General features: G+C 39.8%; 1 protein-coding gene across 1 annotated transcript in view; it reads left to right on the forward strand.

The window, feature by feature from the left end:
- LOC100711526 (serine protease HTRA1A) overlaps window positions 1–18,196 on the forward strand; it is a 30,541-nt gene extending 12,345 nt beyond the window's left edge. The window contains exons 3-9 of the mRNA XM_005474300.3: window positions 570–774; window positions 13,102–13,296; window positions 13,385–13,417; window positions 13,514–13,628; window positions 15,528–15,591; window positions 15,714–15,809; window positions 17,512–18,196. Coding sequence (XP_005474357.1) covers window positions 570–774; window positions 13,102–13,296; window positions 13,385–13,417; window positions 13,514–13,628; window positions 15,528–15,591; window positions 15,714–15,809; window positions 17,512–17,680 — 877 coding nt within the window. The 3' untranslated portion in view covers window positions 17,681–18,196. The remainder of the gene's footprint in view (window positions 1–569; window positions 775–13,101; window positions 13,297–13,384; window positions 13,418–13,513; window positions 13,629–15,527; window positions 15,592–15,713; window positions 15,810–17,511) is intronic.
- Window positions 18,197–21,486: the final 3,290 nt, after the last annotated feature.

Here is a 21,486-nt window from a genome sequence, read left to right on the forward strand (position 1 = left end):
CTGTGCTTGGTGCTGGGGAGGGGCAGACTGAAAAACCCTAGAATTTACAACCTACCTGTGTACTTAAACACACTGCACCAGTTGGTAGAGCACCTTATTCTCAAGTTTAGTCTTTCATCTTCTTTTTAAAAATCATCCGACCAGCTTTTTGTGCTTTTTAATCTCTGCTTCTGGTTGTTCTTTGACACTTTGATTCTCCATCTGTCTCATTTCTCTTCTGTCTGTCACCATCACTTGTGAAGTGGTTTTTTTGAAGGTCAAAACTCTCTGATTTCCAGATTTCTGTCTCTCCTTCTTCCGTCTTTGTTTCACTTAGATCTGTCTTTTGTTTTATTCACCTCTCCAGCTTAGCTTTATATACTCACCTTCTTACTATTTATATATATATATAGTTAGTGTACAAACTCACATGCTTTAAACTTTGTTTTCTTTTGGTTTGCATTTAACACTTCTATTACACCATGTACTGCTTTATTTTACTATTCTGGAAAAACTGTTAAAGGGGAGAGGAAAGAATAGCAGTAGTCTAACCTACTCTTTCCTAATGTCTCTCTTTCTTCCCTCCACAGGATGACTTATTCCAAGCGTGAAGTGGCAGTGGCCAGTGGTTCTGGTTTTGTTGTGTCTGAAGATGGCCAAATTGTGACCAATGCCCACGTGGTGGCCAATAAACACAGAGTGAAAGTGGAGCTAAAGAGCGGCGCCTCCTATGATGCCAAAATCAAAGACGTGGATGAGAAATCAGACATCGCCCTCATCAAGATTGATGCACCGGTTAGTTAAAGTGTCAGACTTCTAGAAGTCTTGCAAAATATAGAAGATGTGGTAGTTAGAGGTGTTGTGAGTGAACCCCATCAATTTTTTGTTCGCTTTTGTTTTTGTTGCTTCGTATCTAAGCAAGCACACCATAAAAGGAATAGTTTTAAATACTGGAAATAGTCCTCATTCACTTTCTTGCCAAGAGTGAGATAAGAAGATCAATAAGACCATACATCTGTCTACATTAAACATTAAGCAAGAGCCAGATGTGCTGATTAGCTTTGTTTTCAGTGTAAAGACTTGGCAGTAGAGACTCAAAGCAGGCATGCACTTGGCTTCTGTTCGCCAAGAAATAATATGAGCATTTAACTACTTGTTTATAGTTATTTGACATTCCTATTTATGTACTGATTAAACAAACGAGACAAAGGTATGCTTTCAGTCTTTATGCGCATCTAAGCTAATTGCCTTTTGGCTTTAATTCTTAGCTAGCATACAGGCTTGAGGGTGTTATTGAACTTCTAACAATATCTAATTTTCAGCTATATAAGTATTTTCTAAAATTTAACGGTAAGCCATGGTAAGTTTTTAATGATTTCTTTGAACTATCTGTTTTCTAGGGTGCAATGATTGTACATGTACATGTTTAATGACTTTAAATTTGGTGCACAAGTTTGAATTTATTTTGGATTTTCTGTCATCCACACAGGGTCAGAATTATACAGGCTCAACTATATACACACACCCCTATTAATATGTGGTTAAATTTCCCTTAGCAAGTTGCACCTCTTGTTCTCTTGTTGCTGTGGCCAAATATCAGTCTTTGTCTCGCCTGACTGTAAAATCTTTCTCTAGAAGACATGTGGTTAGTGCATGTTGGCAGCTGCAAATTTCAGTCATGCTTACTGTTGTTGCAGGGCCTTCTTTCTTGGTCAGCCCCCTATTGGTCTATGGTGGTGTAAAACTTTCTTCTCTATGTACAGTAAAGCTGATGTTGCAGTAGTTTCCAGTTCGTGGCAGGCTTGTGTCTTGGTATTTCCTGGGTTGTTTTAAGCATTTTAACCAATTTTCTCTCATCTGAGGGTGATACTTTGGCTTTTCTTGCAGACTTTGGCAACGTTGTCACAATTCTGATTAACTTATACATTTATTTGAACTGATGATCTTGAAATATCCAGTATTTTAGAAATGGCTGCAAGAGACCTTCATAACTTGTGTAAAGCTACAATTCCTCTTCTTACATCTTTGCTGAATTCCTTGGACTCTCTCATTGTTCTGAGTATTGGTCAGTATTGATCACTGAGTCAAACAAATCCTTTTTATCTTGACAAAAACAAACTACCAGCTGCAGTGAATCATGATCACTGAGAAGTTAATAGGCCTTGGCCTTTTATAGTTAATAGATCCTGCAGAACCTTCAGTATCACTTATTAAATGATTTAAGTAAATGTATGTATGTATATATTTGACTTTTGACTGTAGGGATAAAATCTAAACCAATTCTTGTTTTTTTAAAATGCTGTACAATTATTCCACCATTATATTAGCATGGTATCCATGCCCTTGATGCCCCTGATGTACATAAATGTGCCACCACATCTCCTTGTCTAGTCCCATACTGCAGTAAAGAGAAACAGCTTTTACAAAACTACAGACGTACCTTTGTGTGTCTATTACCATGTATGTACAAGTCTCTGAATTCGTTTCACCGAGTACTGTACTGAGTTCATTTGGCCAAATTAAGGCTTGACAAATAAGCATTTATCCAAAGAGTCCTGAGTTAGTTGGAGTGAGAAAGTCTGCAAAGGTATTTTTGACCAAGCTTTCTGAACTCACAGCCAGCACAACAGAATAAAAACATTAACTCACGGTTTTGTAATTCTCCCGTTAACCTGCTGTTAAAAAATATTATGTTGGTTTGGCGATTCAAGTCTGGAATGAAAGTGTTCTAAATTTAGCCTCGTACTCAGAGTGCAAGTGAAGCAAAGTGAGCATGCAGGTGCAACCAGATGGGTCTTTAAAACACAGCTGGCTTGCAGTCAGTCCAGATCTTGTTAGTGTTCATACACAACAAGCTGCAAAAACAACTGACAGATACTACAATGCTCGTTTCACAACCAATTTGCAGAGACGCTCACTTATTCCTGGCAGGTAAAAATCTTTGGACGGTGTTGATATTTAAAGGAAAACGCATTGCTTTGCAGCACATATGTTTGTTGCATTTTCTCTCCAGTTCTCTCAATGTCCCTATCTGTCTGCGTTTTTGTCTGTCTGCTGGACCAGAGGGATCCACGTTGCATGTTAATCACAGCCAGTCATGTGAAGGAATGTGTGGCAGAGAGCCACGGCCTATTGACTGCGAATCATAGCAGAGCTGCATTAGGGAGCTCACCCTCATGGCTCTGTGACACAGCTGAAAAGTTGTTGGTCACGATTGCAGCATGAGGTGTGTTACAAAGACACCCCCCCAACCACCCTTAATTCTGAAGAGGTTGAAGCATTCAGGTCATGTTCGGTCCACAATGTGAGCAAAGAGTGCAGAAAAGAGCAGTGACATGTGCTTTGTGTTTGTTCATTCTATGATAAAACCTGTTCAGTCTGTTGATGACAGTCTGGTCTTTATTGAGGGGATTTCCCCTGTTTGTTTGCAGCACATGGTCAGTGCCTGTGCAGATTCAGGAATGACTGGTACTTATAACATATAGTAACATAAAGATATAGGCCGTTTAAGAGTCTTCATCATCATAGAAACCTTTCACTGCAAATGCATTTGAAAAATTTCGATGCATCAGACTTTTTCTTGATAAACAACAAACCTGCTTTACTAAAAATCGCCTGCAAAATAAGAAGCAGGTAATTTTAGTAGGTTTGCTGTAATTCAAGACATTCAGCACTATGAGTATGAAGTGTTTGTTTTATATGAAGCCAGAATGAGTTATCCAGACCATGTGTCAGCGATGAAGCCCCAGAAGACCTGTGGTCACTTTGCAAAGGCACCATTATTTAGATTTTCATTTGGAACTCAGATTTCTATTAATGTGCAGAACTTAGTATGTGGAACTAGTGAGAGTTATTAGATGGAAAATTAGACGATGAGTCTGTTATAATGTGAGGGCAGGAGGGCAAGCAAAGTTGGTGTGCATTAAAAGGGTCATTAAAACCATGCAGAATAATTACCTCGGGGTGTTTAATTATAGCACCTACAGTGTAATAACCACATATTTCAACTTCATAATAGTCTTCTTTTATTACCACAGTTTTAGATGACAGAGTAATGTCAACATAAAATCTGAGGTCTGAGTATGAAGACTTCAAATAAGTCATTGTGATAGTAGCCAAAGGTTAGTGAAGCCTCCAGCACAGCAATTTAACCATCAGCATCTTAGTGTTTTCAAACTGGATGTTATGAGTAAAGGGGCAGTTCTGACCATGAAACCAAAGAAGACTTCCCACTCATACTGTTGAATGTCCTGCTTTATACTACATTTTACTGTAAAGGTGAGTCTGTGCTCACAGACTAAGTAGCCAAAGGATCGTTTTCCCCTAGACTCCTCTGAAAGCACACATTTTTGTAACTAGAGGATCATCCACTGCTGGCTATTAAAAATAATATTTTTATGGGACGTTAGGAATGGTTTGACTTTCAGATCCAAAAGCTACATCCATCTTTCATATACAGTCTGTAATCCATATCGTTAAAATGACACAATCTTTTAGTTTTGAAGATGTTAATAGCTGAATTTGGCAGAGAATGATTAATTCAATGCCTATTCACTGTCTATGAATAAATCAAGAAAAAAGTGATGTTGGCTATTTCTATATCATTTTAATTTTCAGAGTAAGTAAGTAAGAAAAAGCTAATATTCTCTTGTTTAAGCTTTCTATTTTTTGTGTTCAGAAAGATTTGAGGGATTTTAATTTTTTAAAGTTACAGAAGTCAATTTTCAGCTATTTTGTTGCTGAAAGTCTTCCATCGTCCCCTCCATCAGTCATCATTTGCCTTTGCTTACCAGTCCCAATAGTGTTCTTCCAGTTAAATAAAAGCTAATTGTTTACAATGTCAGCAGTATAGAAGCAGCCAAAAATAATCAATAAAACTCCACAATGGTACAATTGTTTATGAGTGAGAAAGTTTGAAGTTAAGTTTTCCCTGACTGTATAATGAATCTCTTCTCTTTTCTTTCTCTCTCGTTTTCTATGTGAAACTAGAGTTTATTGGTAGCAGGGCCCAGTCTGTTCCTGGGGCTGTGGTCTGCCCCTCAGCTCTGGGGAACACATTAGTCTGTCTACAGCAGCTGGAACTTCAGAGGGGGACGGAAAGAGGGGGAAAAAGTGCTGTGCTCACTTGTTCCTGTGTAGAGAGTATGGGGGGAAAGAGAAAGCAAGAGGGACAGAGAATGAGAGGGTGATGTGGTCAAGGCCTGGAAAATGGATCCACATGTCTGAAGGACTTTGTGAGCAAATAGGTTAATGATTGCACTGCGTGATGTCGCGTGATGAAGCCCATTGAGTTTTAGGTTTTTAAAAGTCTCTCATACCCTTGTTCACTTATACCTGTAAGTGATTCCAAAGCCCGTTGGACATTTCTTTACTTAGGCTGATAGAGAGCCCCACAGACTGCCTCAGAAGAACTTCAAAGTTCCAAATGTCCCATGCAGTATGTCATATTTTTTAACATTTCAGTTTATGGCTTAATCTGAGCAGTTATTAAAAAATGATTTGGTTGCTTTAATAAAATGCAAATGCAGTGCCATGCATTATCTTTGACTCTGCAGCTTAAAGGTGCCTCTTACCAGTTTATCTTCAGTCTATAGTCCCTTAACACTGCAGCTCTGTATAGTAATCCAGTGCGAGAATTCTACTTGGCCACAGGAAGGTTGTGGTGTGTGATGTCTGTGTTAGGAATATCCATCCATCCATCCATTCATCCATCCATCCATCTTCTTCCGCTTATTCAGGGCCGGGTTGCAGGGGCAGCAGCCTAAGCAGAGAAGCCCAGACCTCCCTCTCCCCAGCCACCTCCTCCAGACTAAGGCCTGGCCAACAGACGCTCCCTAGGCCTGGCTCCAGGCCCAGGGCCCTGGTAACCCTATCCTGGGCAGGGTGAACTGTTCCCTTGGTGTTCTACTCATAGGGGTCTTCTGAATTGGTCTTTGTCTGGTCCCTCACCCAGGACCAATTTGCCATGGGAGACCCAACCAGGGGGCAGAAGCCCCTGGACACCATAGCCCCTGCGATCCCTGGGGCACACAAACCCCTCCACCACGATAAGGTAGTGATTTGCAGAAGGGTGGAATAGTGAGGACAAAATGTTAAAATTACCAAACTCTACCTTACTTTCAATGATAGTCATCTTCTAAAGATATTGTGAAAGTGATTGAGCTTTTTATTCAGGTATATTAAAATTTAAACTGCAATTGTTAACAATGGCCAGGGCATGAAATAGAAAGTCTTGGCGGGATATTCATTACCCCCTATCTGGATATCCTGGGCCTTGAAAAACAGGCCACTGCCTCCAGAGAAGTGAACAAAGTAGCTGAATCTGGTCATGACATTGTGTATTATTTGTAGGCAACAGAGCAAGCAGCCATCATTTCAGATATTGCAAACTGACCCCTGCATACTAAATTAAAATCTGCTTTTGCCCACTTACATCTGAAATTACTGAGAGGCTAAATGTAGAGCTATAAATGTGCCATCAATATCACTGTAAGTGTATATCCTAGAATAGGTGAAAAAACGCTGTGTGAAGATAAGGTGACTCAAAAAGACTCTCAGACACTTTTCTCAGCTTTACAAGTGCTGTATTGTGGTAAAACAGGTCTTTTATTCTCCATGTGTTCTCCTGCAACAATAGAACTGTTTTTACTGGCGATCAACATTTTTAACCAGTCTCTCTGGGAAATTTGCCTGGTGTTGGTTTGGACAGGGCTAATGCTGGATTTTGTGAATGTCCGTAAAGCAGCCTGCACTGATCTGTTTATTTTGTCTGTTTATATTAGTAACACTGGGTAAATATTTCTGCAGAAGATGCCCACATTTCATTTGAAATCCCTCAATTAACAGAGGTGATAGACAAAAGCAGTTATTCAAACCATTATGAAAGTGTATGTGTCCGCATTTGTCCACGTGGGTGTAAGACAGCTCACTGCGGGGACGTGGAGGTCATGCTCCTCTGCCAGTGGAAAGACACTGTGTGTCGCCCTTTGGAGACAGGCAAAAAGGAAATGAATCACTTCCTCCTCCCTTCCGGAGCCATCTATTCTCCTTCATCTCTCTCCCCTGTAACCAAAAGGGTTCCCAGGCTTAAAGATGCAGTAGTATGGGAAAAGAGCCAAGGAAAATGGACACATAGACACACAGTTTTACCAGGCTGGGTGTTGATACATATTGTCTTGGCCTACTTTTTTGATGTGTAATTGTTTTCTCGGCAACAGCCTTGCCCACGGGATAACCAGCATATTTGAGTCAGTGCTGATCATCAATAACCTTTATTGTTTCCCTAATGACACAAGGTATGATGCATCTTCAGCTATGTAAGTATGAGACAACTGCAAGCTATTTTAAAGGCAGCTGAGTGAACCCGTGTTTTAAGGTTAGTCCACTCAGATTTGTTTAAAAAAGTCACATTTGCTCCAGTGGCATATAAACAAGGACACAGGCTTTTGGCCCTGTTTAAAACCCTGCTCTGAAACCAAGCACACTCACTACTTATGTTTAAGTGTAATTAGAGTTTTTACATCATAAATCAGCAGTGACACATCTTCCAGGAAACAATGAATTTACAGATTGCATTTTGAATCTTTTTTACAAGTTTTGTTAGTTTCATTTCCTCAGATATATCAGGCATTTACTAAGAAGCCAGAAATTGTAGGAAAATGCATAAATGTCTGTTCTCTCCACTAACACAGAGATGTTACATGTAATGTCAGACTGATTGTGCTGATTTGTGTTGTCACCTGACAAAGGCCCTCTCTGAACCAGAAAAAAACGTTTTAAATGTGCACTGTTAATGCTATAGGCTACAAAATTGAAACACCACTCATATTTATTCCATTATGGGGGGACAGATATCTCAAATCCAGTACAAAATTAGGCTAAGGCATCGTATATCTAGGTATAACTGTTTGGTTCTTAATCTGGATAGATGACACATTACCTTTAGCCAGTTTTTCCTGGCTTTTATTATCTGTTAACTCACTTATTGCAGCTGTCATACTCAACAATTTGGGTGCGTGCTTAAAGAAAGTATAACACACCAGAAGCATCTGGTTCCTGAACAGGGAGAATTGTGCTACTCCACCATATAAAGAAGGGTAAACGATAATAACCTGAGATATACAGCATAATTCCTATAGGCATATTAGTGTCACGTGTTATCGCTTTTTGTCAAAATGACCTCTACAATGGCAAAGAAGCTATTCATCTGAAATTAGATTGAGACTAGGAGAATGAGTAGTTTTAGCAAATGCCCCTAAATGACACATTTATGTTCTAGTGAAGTAGTTCTTTTAATAGGTCTAATAATTGGCATGAAAGGCAAACAGGAAGTAAAGTGACCTCTATTCAGTGAAACCATTTCCATGCACTGCTAGCACCTGCACGTTATCATCAAACGGGTGAGCCCAAAGTTGGAAACACTGATGTCAGTGGCTCTGGGAGGGGCCACCATGGTTAATTCGCCAATGACCTGCAGATTCTTTTTGCCATGATTTTTTTTCCCTGTCTTTTTTACCCCAGCTTTTGATACATAATGCTACATAATGTTGCTTGTTGATTCAATCAAAATGTAGATTGCTTCTCCAAAGGCAAAAGGCAAAACTGGCATGAGAGCCGTAACAGTAACAACACAGGCACGGTGTTGGGGGAAATGTGGAAAGGGTCAGGGACAATGTTAGGGGCAGATAGATGGTTATAAAAAAATGAAGCTTGAGGACTTGATCCATTTTTTACATCTCCTGTTATACTCAGGGTCAGATAGCACAAGTATGGCATATTCCAGCACATATTGGCCAAGAGGTTGGCTCAACCCCAAAGTAGCTACCAGCCTTAAAAGAACAGAAACATCTTGAGCACCATGTAAATACTTCAAGTAAAAGCGAAATGAACCATATTATGCTGTCAGATCTCTCCCCTGGAGCAAATGAACCCACTAGACCTCCTCTGCTCTCATCACTGTGATTTGCACAGTTCAAAGTGTTGCGGTGTCTAGCCAGAACTGAGATTTCCTTTAGTGCTCGTAAGCATTCATGCAAAGTTACAGAGTGAAACATGTCCAAATCTCGCAGACATATGTTTGCTCTTATTCTCAAGAACATATGGAACCTATAGTGGAGTGGTTTCCGTACTGGTGTCAGCAAGGATATGGTTTCACCCAGTGTGACGTGGACACCTACAAAGTGGGAAATGCCTATTTTATATGCTGATTGTGACTTTGCATACTTCTACAAAATTTTCTCAAATTATAAACAGTGAGGTAATTACCTACTTACTTATTTTGTACTTGTGCTATCATTCATGTAAATGAGTCCATTGTGTGCCATGCAACCACTCACAAGCACACACACACACACAGTCAGCATAGCCTCTTTCAGACTCCTGAGCCTGATCTTCTGATTCCCTTATTTGATGTTATGTACTGCATGAGCATGCTGAATCCTGCCACATTTTTAACTGCATCAGCACAACCTCGAGGGCAAGTTCAGCAGTAAAACCCTATACCTTAGTGTACTTATGAATTTTGTAAAGTAGAGCTTTTGTAAAATATGCCCCCCTTGCTTTGAAGACACCTGCATGAAGGAAACATTAGAGGCCATGTGACTTCATATGAGCTTTAATACAGTTCAGGTCGTGCACTGACCCAACCCGAGCTTCTGTTTCTGAATATGTGTATTTTGACGTGGTCTAGCTGTATATCTAAGCAGTGCCAGGTGTGTGGGATTTAATTTACAGACTTCAGCTTGTGAGGGTTCATGCTTAGGCGACCTCCTCCCTTTCTCTGAGTGATTATATGTGTGTCCACATGTGCCTTAGACACTATTAAGCCTCAGTCCATCTTAGTTTGCCTGGAGTTAAAGTTTGCACCTGGTTTAGTCATAAAACGGTAGTTAGTGTAATGGCTTTTAAATGAGGCTCCAAACGACCCAAGCTTTAACATCAAACATTGATAAATCCCTTTATAGCAACTCTACAGCTATTTTCAAGTCTTTCTGTGGGGTTGTCAACCAGCATATTCTTCTCACTGTCCTTTTGCCAAACTTCTCTGTGTGCAGGTGGTTGAACAAATACTCTGCTAGGCGACAACAGATTTTACGAAAGCTTTGAATTTTTCTCAGTAATGTGTCGCCTCTTTGGTTAACATAAACAAAGCTGTTTAAATCTCCTTTCCTCAGTCTGATGGCCCACTTCTCTCTATTATCTAAACACTCAAGAATGTGGAAAACACAGATTCTTTTGGGCAAGAAAAGAGAGGATAATCTATGGCATCATTGCCATCATATGAGGTAATGAAATGGTCTCAAGCCTAACAAAACAAGAGCCTTGTATTTAAGAAGAAAAAAAATCTATCCTCATAGACCTCATCAGATCAGAGTTTTTTCTTTTTGTTCTATAAATGTTTCCGTGGCTGTCGTTGTTTTTTCAAACTGATGCTTTTTTTACATTTTAGGCCAAAAATATTTTGGGGGTAATAAGCTGACGTAACTTTGATTCACTCGTTCGTCTCACATTCTCAGACTCTCTTCCTGTGGTTTGTGGTGTTTGTTGTTCCCTTCTTTCACCTTGCCTCTTTCCTTTAAGTGCGGCTATAGTGTCTTTGGGTAAAGTACCAGTGCATCTGAAATAGCACGGTGAGTCACTTGGGTGGTCAGACGAGGCGGACTCACATGGCGAGATGATTTTCCACAAGTGATTCCAGATTGCTGACTAGTAACAATTAGTAAGTGATATGTAAGCTAGGGGTCTCTTGAAACTTTGGGGAGTCCACTCGCTCTGTGTTTGCTCTGCCTTCTCACCTAGGTGCTGTTTGCATGTCAGCCAACTTCTGCATTTTGCCCTGCATGTGCATGTTTTTTGTGAATGCAGTGTGATTTTTGCACGAGTGTGTGTGGGACCCAGGGTTAGGTAGAAACTTTTAAGCAGCAAACTGCTTGCATTTAATAAAGTCAGATCAGGTGGTAAGGTAGCAACAGTCACCATGACACAACCAGTATCACTAACTGTTATCATAATCATGGTGACAGGCAGTGGGTAAATGCCTTGGCAGGGACTTGAATCCACCTGATGTCCTCTCTCTCTCAGCAGCGTGTGTGTTTCTTTTTCTTCCTGTCTCCATCTGGTTATACTCTTATCTCACATGGAGTGTGACGGGAGGGGGGAGCTGGAGTGGTTAAACAGACTGCTACTCCTGTGTCAGGTGTCTTTCTGTATGTGCCTGTGCATGCCAAATGCTTGTTTGCTGGATTGTGCGTACACTTATGTAGCTTGTGTGTATGTGCCATTTTTTTTTGTAACAAACCCTACAATGTTGAAACAAACCCACACTAATTGGGAACTAATCCTGCGACATTTGTAGTAGTTGTGTTAGCATTTCTGTATCTGTGTCTCTGTCAGCATATGAGGTAAGATTGAAAGGTTCTCATCCTCACTATCTTTGTCATGTTCTAATAATAACTTCACCATGAGCACTGAGATCATTTACAGAAAGCTTTAACATGGTATCTCTGAAAAGATTTGTCTCTGACATTTTCCCCGCAGCTCAGTTTTCTAAATACATTTCAGTTTGCTTATGAGTCACATGTCTTTATTTAATCTACATTTGCAGACACGCATAGATGCAGAGAAAGTGTTTGCATGCATTGGCAGTTAGGTATCCCCGATATAGTGCTAGGAATAATATAATTTTGCAAATTGCTTCCTACATGATCCCTTTGTCTGTGTACACTAACGTGTGCTACTGTCCCTGTGAACATTCACCCTCCTACGCCACCTATTTATAACCCTGAGTAAACAAAATGGATACACAAGAGGAACTCTTGGGATAGGTACTCATTTCCCCTCTAAGAAAGTTGCCTGCCTGCAGGTTATTGGGTACAACTGTATACAGACCCATGTGGATGTGGCATTACATATGCTTTGACTGTGGACTACCCAGCAGAGATGATTTCATATAAAGAAGGAAATTGTCACTGTGGATGGATAAATATATTCTTTCGGTGTCTGAGGCAAGCACTCAGTAGCCTGGTTTCTACCACCCAGTGCAACAGGCCCAACCATAGCTTAAGGTACTCATTATTGACTGTATATCTCTCAATTTTCCAGCATCTGTGGTCTGTTGGCACACATTTGCCATTAGGAATCATTTCTCAGCCGAGCTGCACTTTCAAATAAGCCTTTCATCGTGATTATTAGTATTTTAGGTTGTTTGGCATAAATTTCCCTTCCCCCTGTGGTTTTAAAGGGGTAATTGTTTTTGTGTGGGAGCAGGACCATGCTGCATTGGGTGGGTTATGTTTAGAAGACTTGCAGTTTAGCTGTAAATCTTTTTCTGCTGTCCACTCATAAAACACATGATCACGAGAAATGCTCAGCAGAGCGACCGCAAATGAAGCAACACTGAACTCGTGATTTTCTTTCAGAGTCACTTATTTCCATATTACTCAACTTTACTTGGAGGATGTCGAGGGAGCAAAGAAAATATAGTTTTGTTTTAAAGTGAATGCATTAAGTTAATATAAGAATAGCTGAAGAAGTTTAACTGCATCACTTGATTTGTTTTCTGTTATTCTGTGCATAACTTGTAACTGAAAAGATGCAAAGATAAAAGATAAAAATAGCAGATGACAGAGCAGCTTAGGCTAAATGTAGATGCTAGTTTCATAAATGATTCCATATTCGTTTTATGGAGTCTTTCAAATGGCTAGAAAGCTGTGTGTGTGTGTGTGTGTGTGTGTGTGTGTGTGTGTGTGTGTGTGTTGGGGGGGAGCGTTCAAGAGTACAACTCTACAGTAAGCTTATTGCGCTGAGAGACTGGACAGAAACGTTAGCATGTTTACATTTGCTGCGAAAATGCTAAAATGCTAATAAGCATATTAGCACAAAACACAAAAGGTGTGGAAGTGTTATTAGTTTTTGCAGCATATTTAGTCATAAAGTCAGGTAATCACTAAAAGGAATGCAAATTATTCTGAGATATGAGTGGACTAGTTTGCAGACCATAGTGTTGAGCTGACATTGCTCCTCTAAACCCTATCCTATCAATGCTAAAAAAAAAATATGCTTTCTTTACCTGCAAGCCTTGGATTCCAAATATAAACATACTGACCCTCCATGTCCCACTTGCAGACCAAGCTTCCTGTACTTCTGCTGGGCCGTTCATCAGATTTGAGACCAGGAGAGTTTGTGGTTGCTATTGGCAGCCCATTTTCCCTCCAGAATACTGTTACTACAGGAATTGTCAGCACTACTCAGCGAGGGGGCAGAGAGCTGGGCCTTCGCAACTCTGACATGGACTACATTCAAACTGATGCCATCATCAACGTAACTAAATAAAGCTGAATTATCATTTCTCACTGAATTTCTTTTCTCTGATTACTACATGTAAGTTATTTACTTTTTTGGTTCACAGTACGGCAACTCTGGAGGGCCTCTGGTCAATCTGGTAAGCCAGAATTATATATTTGTTTTTATGCTTCTACAGTGTTTAAATAATATAAGTCACCATTTACAGTCACTGAGTTGAGGTTTACTGGCATAGGATGGTGAAGTGATTGGGATCAACACGCTGAAGGTGACAGCGGGCATCTCCTTCGCCATACCCTCGGACAAGATTCGACAGTTCCTGGCCGAGTCATACGACAGGCAGTCCAGAGGTATGAGCTCTCACTGACACGTTATTACTGTTTTCATTTTACTGGCTCTCTTCAATCACTCTTAGTATAGAAGCCAAGAGAGTTGGACCGAGATCTCAGTTAAATGAGTTATAATTCAGCTCACTAGTTCAGCAGGTTTTATGTTTTCATCTTTGTGTGATCTCTTGCGATATGGTCACTATATTTAGAGCTTTGTGAATCCATGCCCAGCATTACCTAATAGAATTTTGACATTGCAATAAACTAAAAAGAAAAATCTGTGCCAGTGCATATAGGTTTGTTTGTTTTTATTTTCTGCTTTTTGCCCTTTACATTGTGTAGTGTTTCATAAGAAATGAAATTCAGAAATGTACCTATATAAAGCAGACTTCACCTGATCCATGCAAATCAAAAAGGAAAATGCAAGTTGGTGTTTTCAAAAGCTTTTATAGACCAGCACTATAATACATACAGTATATAGTAAGTATATTTGATAATACAGCTATTCCTCTGACAGCAGTTGCCTGTCTGCACAAGTGTCCTGATATGCTGTTGAGAAATTGTTTTCCTTTCCCGGATGTGTGCAGCCTGCAGCTGTGCAGTGGACATGAAGACCCAGCCTGTCTCAGACATGTTTAGTAGGAGACATATCAGGACTAAATGCTTGCCAATAAAGTGCATGAATATACTCCTGATCCAGAAAGTCCTGCACTACTCTGTCAGTGTGAGACATTGTTTCTACTATTGTTCTACTAGCAGGGTGGACAGCTCATCTCAGCATCTCCATCCAGATTTCCAGAAAGACCAATCAGATCACAGTTGATGCTCTTATGGAGATGCAAGGCTGCAGCAATAACTCAGACATGCATGCCAGCATCCACCATGCCAGCATCCCAGCCTTGGTCACAGGTGCAGCATGGTGCCACTGGTGACAATATTGAGCATATGCTGTTCTGAGGCCAACTGGCTTGAGAATGCAATACACTGAACCAATTCTGAGGTGGACATGTGAGTTCATGTAATTGTTTGATAAACAAATTACTAATCTTTCCCCTAAGTAAAACCAGTGAACCAGAACAGAAAGCTACTCAAACATGATCTTTGGGTTTTCTAAATGATGTACTGAGAAATGGATCTCAAACAAAGATTCAAAACATATTTCAGAGCATAAAACCTGCATTTCGTTTTTTTCTTTATACCCTTTGAGATTGTTCACAGATTCACCTCTGTTTGGATCACTCTTTAGGAATCCTGTTCTGACTCTTGTAATGTATGCTGGCTGTCCCTCACTTTGTCAAAACAATGAACCTTCTAGTTGGATGAAAGGGACAAAGACACTGGGAGCCAAATATGGCTCAGGTAGGGCTGGTGAAAGGTGAAGATGGTCTCAGTCCTTCTCAAAACCTGCTGTCTTTTCAATAAAGTGCATATGCTACAGTTTTGGGAAAGTCCCTGCCACTTTGTTTCCCCTCTGAGGCCCCAGGATGTTGCAGTATAACTCCAACTTGACAGTCTTAGCCTCGAGGTTGAGCTGAATTCACAGTGCACATCCCATTGAATGCTTGAAAAAATGATGAGGATTCCCCTGGTCACATTCCTTACCCTAAAGCACTGCCTTTGGGCAATGAAACTGCAGACTCCAACACAGAAAAGTGCTGTTTGGTCTCTGGTTTGTAGCTAGAGACCCAGCTCCCATCACCAGTGATGATCCTCGACATGTTTGATCACCATGGTGAAATCACAGGTGTGCATGTACAAATGGTTATAACGGAACTTTTAGAAGCATTCAGAAAAGCTGTGTGTATGTGTGTGTGTGTGTGTGTGTGTGTGTGTGTGTGTGTGTGTGCGTTGGGGAGGGAGGGTGTTCCAATATAGTTCCTCAATATGAGGTTAGAAGATAACTGAATATTCTATGTCCAGCCTTAGGGAGAACAGAAGCAAAGAAGAAGTATATTGGTGTGAGGATGATGACTCTCACTCCAGGGTAAGTTGTACACTTTTATGTACATAGCCATTGTGTTCAATCCCCAGAATGCAATATACTCAGGTCACAGGGAATTGCAGAATTTTGTGTATAACTCTCTCTCCTTCTTTTCCTACCATTAGGCTAGCCAAAGAGCTGAAGACTCGACTCCGCGACTTCCCTGACATCACCTCAGGAGCTTATGTTATGGAGGTCATTGCAAAGACACCAGCTGCAATGTAAGCAATATATTATAAGGTTCCAAAGACACTGGCTCTGTAGAAGCTAACTTGATTTTAACTTTATGCATCTCAGTGAAGTGCAAATGGAGGTTCTCTCTGACTCTAGCTATGGGATATTGTCTTTGGCTCGTAGTACAATACATCTGCACTAAATTCACACAAGACTCATCACTCTCCACGCAGCCCCTGCTCACCTCTCGAAATGCAAATAGATAGTATATTTCATTTCCTTTCTTAATTTTCTTTTCCTAGTTTAACCATCAAGAGTGTGCACACATGCCCAGAGCTTCCTACATAGCTGTCCTACTAGGATGTGAATTCATGGCTCACTCTAGCATGCCTAGAGTGCCTGGCCCTCTAAAATATCCCCCTCCTCCCACAATCGCGGCCCACTCCAATCAGCCACCACCACAACTCCAGCAGAGTAGGGCGCGGGAGACGCTGAGGTCAGCTATTTCCTTCAAACCTCATGCAGGGAGGTTAGTAGCTGAACTGTGGTTTTCCTGCGCCTGCTCACCCATCCCACTATATAGTGGTCTGTCCTACAAGGTTTCATCAGTGTTTACTCATTGCTTAAATAACCCACCCTTTTGCATTATAACATTTCTGTGGTTCCTTTTATATTCTCTGTTTTGTTTTTTCTAGGCTCTGCTTTTTTTACTTTTGATCTCACTCTGTGTTATATTGGTTTATGGACTTTGGAAATCTTGATCCTTCTTTAGGGAAGGGATTGTTTCTGTGGCGACCAAGTGCACTGAAATCCCAGTTTCAGCTGCGTTAATTGATGCTGTTGCAAGTGAAGGTGTGGTGGTCTGTGTTTACATGTGGCTATGATTAAGTGGTTGTTTTAAGAGTCTGCTTTTGATATCACTGCTGGTTACTGCCTTAGTCTGTGCGTGATCCCCGTTTTACTAGTTTGTTTTTTACATTGGAAGTGTGCTGTTAGTCATCGTGTTTTTATTTTTGTTATTCTCAAACCTGGCTGTGCTGTCAGTCGATCACTATTGCTCTGTCATTAAAATTCTTAAACAGATGTTGATTTAGAGGCTCACAGACCTGTAAACAACCCTACCAATAGTTGATTATGGCTATATAAAATGAAGAGTATTACACCTCTATATTTTCTTTCCACTGAAATCTAAAGAGGGAATTACAGTTAAATTATGTAAGAACATGTATAAATTGTCATAAAACTAAGCCACTAATCTGTTAGGGCATCTACACCATGAACATTTATTTCATTTGAACATACAGATTACTTTAATAACTTAATTCATTTAAAAACATCACAGATTTTCTTAAAATGTAACACAGTGGAGGATGACCAAATATAAACTTGGGTTCATATTCATGGAAATAAAGAATAACAATCAGTTCAGTGATTGGTACGGGTTTAATTAACAATAGGATAAAACCAGTGGACTGACATTTATTTCCTACGTTCCTATGATTTTGCAGTATTTTGTGTTCTGTTAGTCAACATACAAAAAAATAGTGCATACAGTGATAGAAGGTGACATGGAACAGCTGGACTTGATAAACATCTGTACACCTCCTCAGAGGCTAAAACTGTGCCTTGATGTCATAAAACTCAACTAGAATAGCCAGGCTCAGAAAACAAAGATTACTTTTCATCCTATTCACACATGTTTTTCCATTTATGAACTCCTCAATCATCCTTTCTTCTTCTGTCCTCCAGCGCTGGACTCAAAGAGCATGATGTCATCATCTCGATCAACGGCCTCAGGATTTCAACAGCAACCGATGTCAGCGCCGCCATCAAGAGAGATGACACCTTAAAAGTGGTTGTGCGCCGTGGCAATGAAGATGCCATCCTCACTGTTGTTCCCATTGAAATTGACCCTTGACCCTCCAGAAATCACACCACAGTTGCTGGAGCTAGCTTTTACTTATCACCAGTGGACCTTATATCGGAGGGGGTTTTTACTGACACGCCCTCTCCCCGTGGCCGAAGGCCGGTGGTGCCTCACATCCAGGAAAATTCTGGCATTGCCTTGAAAGGAATGACTGTACGGATGCTCTAAAAGCAGCGCTGTACTTTGTTTTCCCTGTGTGTTCTCATGTTTAGCCTTTAATGCTTTGATCAAAGCTACTACTGTGTGTCCTCAAACATTAAAAAATAGTCAATGGCATAGTGTTTTTACCTGCTTCCTTGTTTTGTTGTTGTTGTTATTTTTTTTTTTAATGGACTGTTGCTCAGTCAGGCCAACTGCAATTTTAAGCAATTTTAATCGACTTGCTGAGCAAATCATATTTGTAAAATTGTTGTTTTCTAAACTCCCTTTTTTAAAGTACTGTAGAAATACTTTGTTGTTTATGTGATGTATACTGGAGAAGAAAATAAAGGGTTTTTTTTACCTCCATTTGTTTTGGCACTCTGCATACTGCCTTTTAAAAAATGCTCTTTCCAGCTCTCTTTCATTCAGTTTAATACACACGTAAATAAACACACACATTTGGAGAAGAGCTGCACCCAGGATGATACTACAGTATTTTCTTTGTCTGTGTGTGTGTGTGTGTGCAGAGATGATTTAACCTTCTCTCGTGCATATGCACACAGAAAGAGGGACATAGAGCCTGTTGAGATCTGGTTTAAATTTGCTTTTATTGCCTTCATATGGGCTTGATAGTGGTCTGGTGTGATTGTTGGGCCAGGGTCTCCACAGGCTGACCTCAGAGACAGGAGAGCGAGCCAAACTGAGATCCGACCCATGATGCAGTGGTCACAGATGTGGGGCTCGCATAAATACATTTAATGTTTTGGTGGAGAGTTTTGTTTACCACATAAATGTTGGAGGAAGATAATGAAGTAAACCTCATGAGACCTACAACTGCAGCTTCAAGCTATACAAAACAAAGTCTTTGACCAAAAAGTCAAACGCACCGTCTATTATGCTGCATGTATTAGAAGATAAAATTGCACTTCAACAGCTTTACAAGTAAGTCTAAATGACAGTGGAACATATTTTGTCATTCAGTGGTCGGCTTCCTAGTTTTTACTTTTAAATTGCAGACCATGTGTCCAGTAGCTAGTGTAGCTTTATCTCTTCAATTGCCCAATTTTCCATTTACACGAAGCACATGGAAGCTATATTACAAAGTCATCCTTTCCCAATAATGTCAAGTAGCCCAAAGGTGTATAACGCAATTAAACATTATTTAAATGACATAATGGACATTTTAATACTTTTGATAATGACATATACTACATATATAAGCACTAAGCGGTGTTGCTGCCATCTCATGGATTTGTCTAAGTGTTGCAGTTTGTCGTTCTAGTTTAAAAATCCAACTTTGCTGTGAACATTTTGGACAGATATTACACTCAGCATTGAAATTCAATGTCTGCATTTCACTTGGCGATGTCACAGGTTTGTGACTCACTTGCTCCAAGACTGCAAAACATCCAGAGGTTACAGAATACATACGGTGCATTTGACTGAGCTGTAAAGTTTGCTCGTTAATGAAGTCATGACTGCCAGAGTGCCAAGACCTGAGCTCAGAACTATCAGTCAAACAGGGCATGGCTGTATTACCTCACCACCTCTGGGCTTTTGATGTGGACTGACTGTCTCTTTTCTGGCCCAAATACATACAAATGTTTGTATGCTTAACTGTGATTAAGTTTCATTTATCAGCCTCTTAATGATCAACCATGTTATGTTTGTCCAAATGTTGCAAAAATAATCACAGAAACAAAGTGACTAAACATTTGGCTAATTGTGGTCTATGACTCCTCTCATAAACTAAAAAAATATGTCAGTGTATTGTGTTGACACTTTACTGTTTATTTCAGGAGATTAACTAGTGTGACAGCTGTTTCCCAATCACAATATTATATTAACACTATTTGTGTTATTTACTTTTTTCATTAGGTGAAATGGCTGGGATCCATCTGAAATTAAAACATTTCGGGCGGATCCTGTGGGAAATTAGTTTCTTGCTGTTTCTGAACTGAGGCCAGTCATTTCCACAAAAGATTTTCATGCTTTTAAGGAGATATTGTGAGGTTTGTTCTGGATGAGTAATGCTCATTTCAGTGTTGATACAGTTGGGACCACTTGGCCCTGAAGACCCAGGCTGTTTGGAACGAACTATGTATTCATTTGACACCATCTGTGCCCCAGGCCAGTGCCAGCGTGGGTGATCTATACATGATTTTTGTTTACAGTATGTTGGATGTGTTTAAAAATTCAGTCCACTGAGTATAGAACAATCACATTTGGCAGCATACAACAACATTTATATTGATCGTGTAAGATATTATGTTATGCTAAGAAAACAACCAGAAGAGTTTAAGTAACATAACTTTACAATCTACCATGTGTCTCATATGGAAATCAAGATAGAAATACTGTGCAAATCAGAATTCTGCTTGTTTGCATGTATTACCTTAAGTAGCGTATCCTAATTTGAAGCAATTACACAAGATTGTTTTTCCTGGATTAAAGCATTGGCTCATTCAAATATATTTTTAAAATGGTCTCAATTAAGTCTAAGTGTGTGTAGCCATCATGTGCCTTTTTGTTTGAGACATAATTGCAAGTGGCCCCATTAAAACACACCCTCAACACATCTAACTGTTACATTTGAGTCCAAAAAATAAACTTAAAAAGGCTCAGCAGTACTGTGCAAAAAGTCTTGAGCTACTACTCATTTCTTTATGAGTTCTTCAGGCTATTTGAAGGTCTTTCAAACATAAAAAGGGGAGGGATCAGCCAGTGTTTCTCTTTATATATTAGACAATTTTGCCAAGACATAATTTTAAACTGTAACTTTAGGCATTTTGTTATGAGCAACGGGTCACAAAAACATCTTTTGTTCACAGTTTCTTTTTATAGAACTTTTAAAAAATGTGAAAGATAACACAGTTTGACAGACATAAAACAGTATTTTTGAACCAAAACGTTCATTTTCAAAGAGATATTTGCTGAAAACTTGGCATATCTCAACATAATGTCAAGGGTGTCCTAAAAAATTGAGAAAGCTGGACAAGTGGAGGACAAAAGAAATGGCTGGTCTAAAAAAAACTGCCTACATTAAATGAACAGTATCTGAAAGTCATGTCCTTAAGAAATAGGAAAAAAATATATGCAAAGACCCAACACAGCAAGCTGGCGGTGTTGATGATCTTGTCAAAATGTATCACATTATGAATGCAGACCTGCCATGCAATACTACCTGAAAAGCATCTGTTTAATGAAAAATAACAGTTTAATTTTGCAGCATAAAAACAAACTCACTGCTAATGTAGTAAAAACATACTTGCATGGAAAAACACACAAATATAAAGTGAGAGGTGGAATTTGACGACATTTGTACAGTATTGCATGTGTAAAGGGTTTCATTCGAAGAAGATTAGATTCGGAGATTAGACCCTTTTAAGCTGTTAACAGTATGTTGTATAAATTGAGTGGACCGATGCAAATATTGTTTATTTAATTATTGCATCTGTTCTTTCCCATAGAAGGTGTATGGATAGACCTAACGCCTATCACAGACGTTGATTTAGCTTCTCTTTGGCACGTCTGCAAGTTCAACCCAACTAATGTGGTCCTCTTGCGCCCCCTATTGTTTGTTTTGGTTTCATTTTTAGACCAATCAGAGTCGCGTTTGCTCACAAAGTCTCAATGCACGGGAAACCTTTCCTGTT

The sequence above is a fragment of the Oreochromis niloticus genome, linkage group LG13 (genome assembly GCF_001858045.2).
Source record: "Oreochromis niloticus isolate F11D_XX linkage group LG13, O_niloticus_UMD_NMBU, whole genome shotgun sequence".
Taxonomy (NCBI): domain Eukaryota; kingdom Metazoa; phylum Chordata; class Actinopteri; order Cichliformes; family Cichlidae; genus Oreochromis; species Oreochromis niloticus.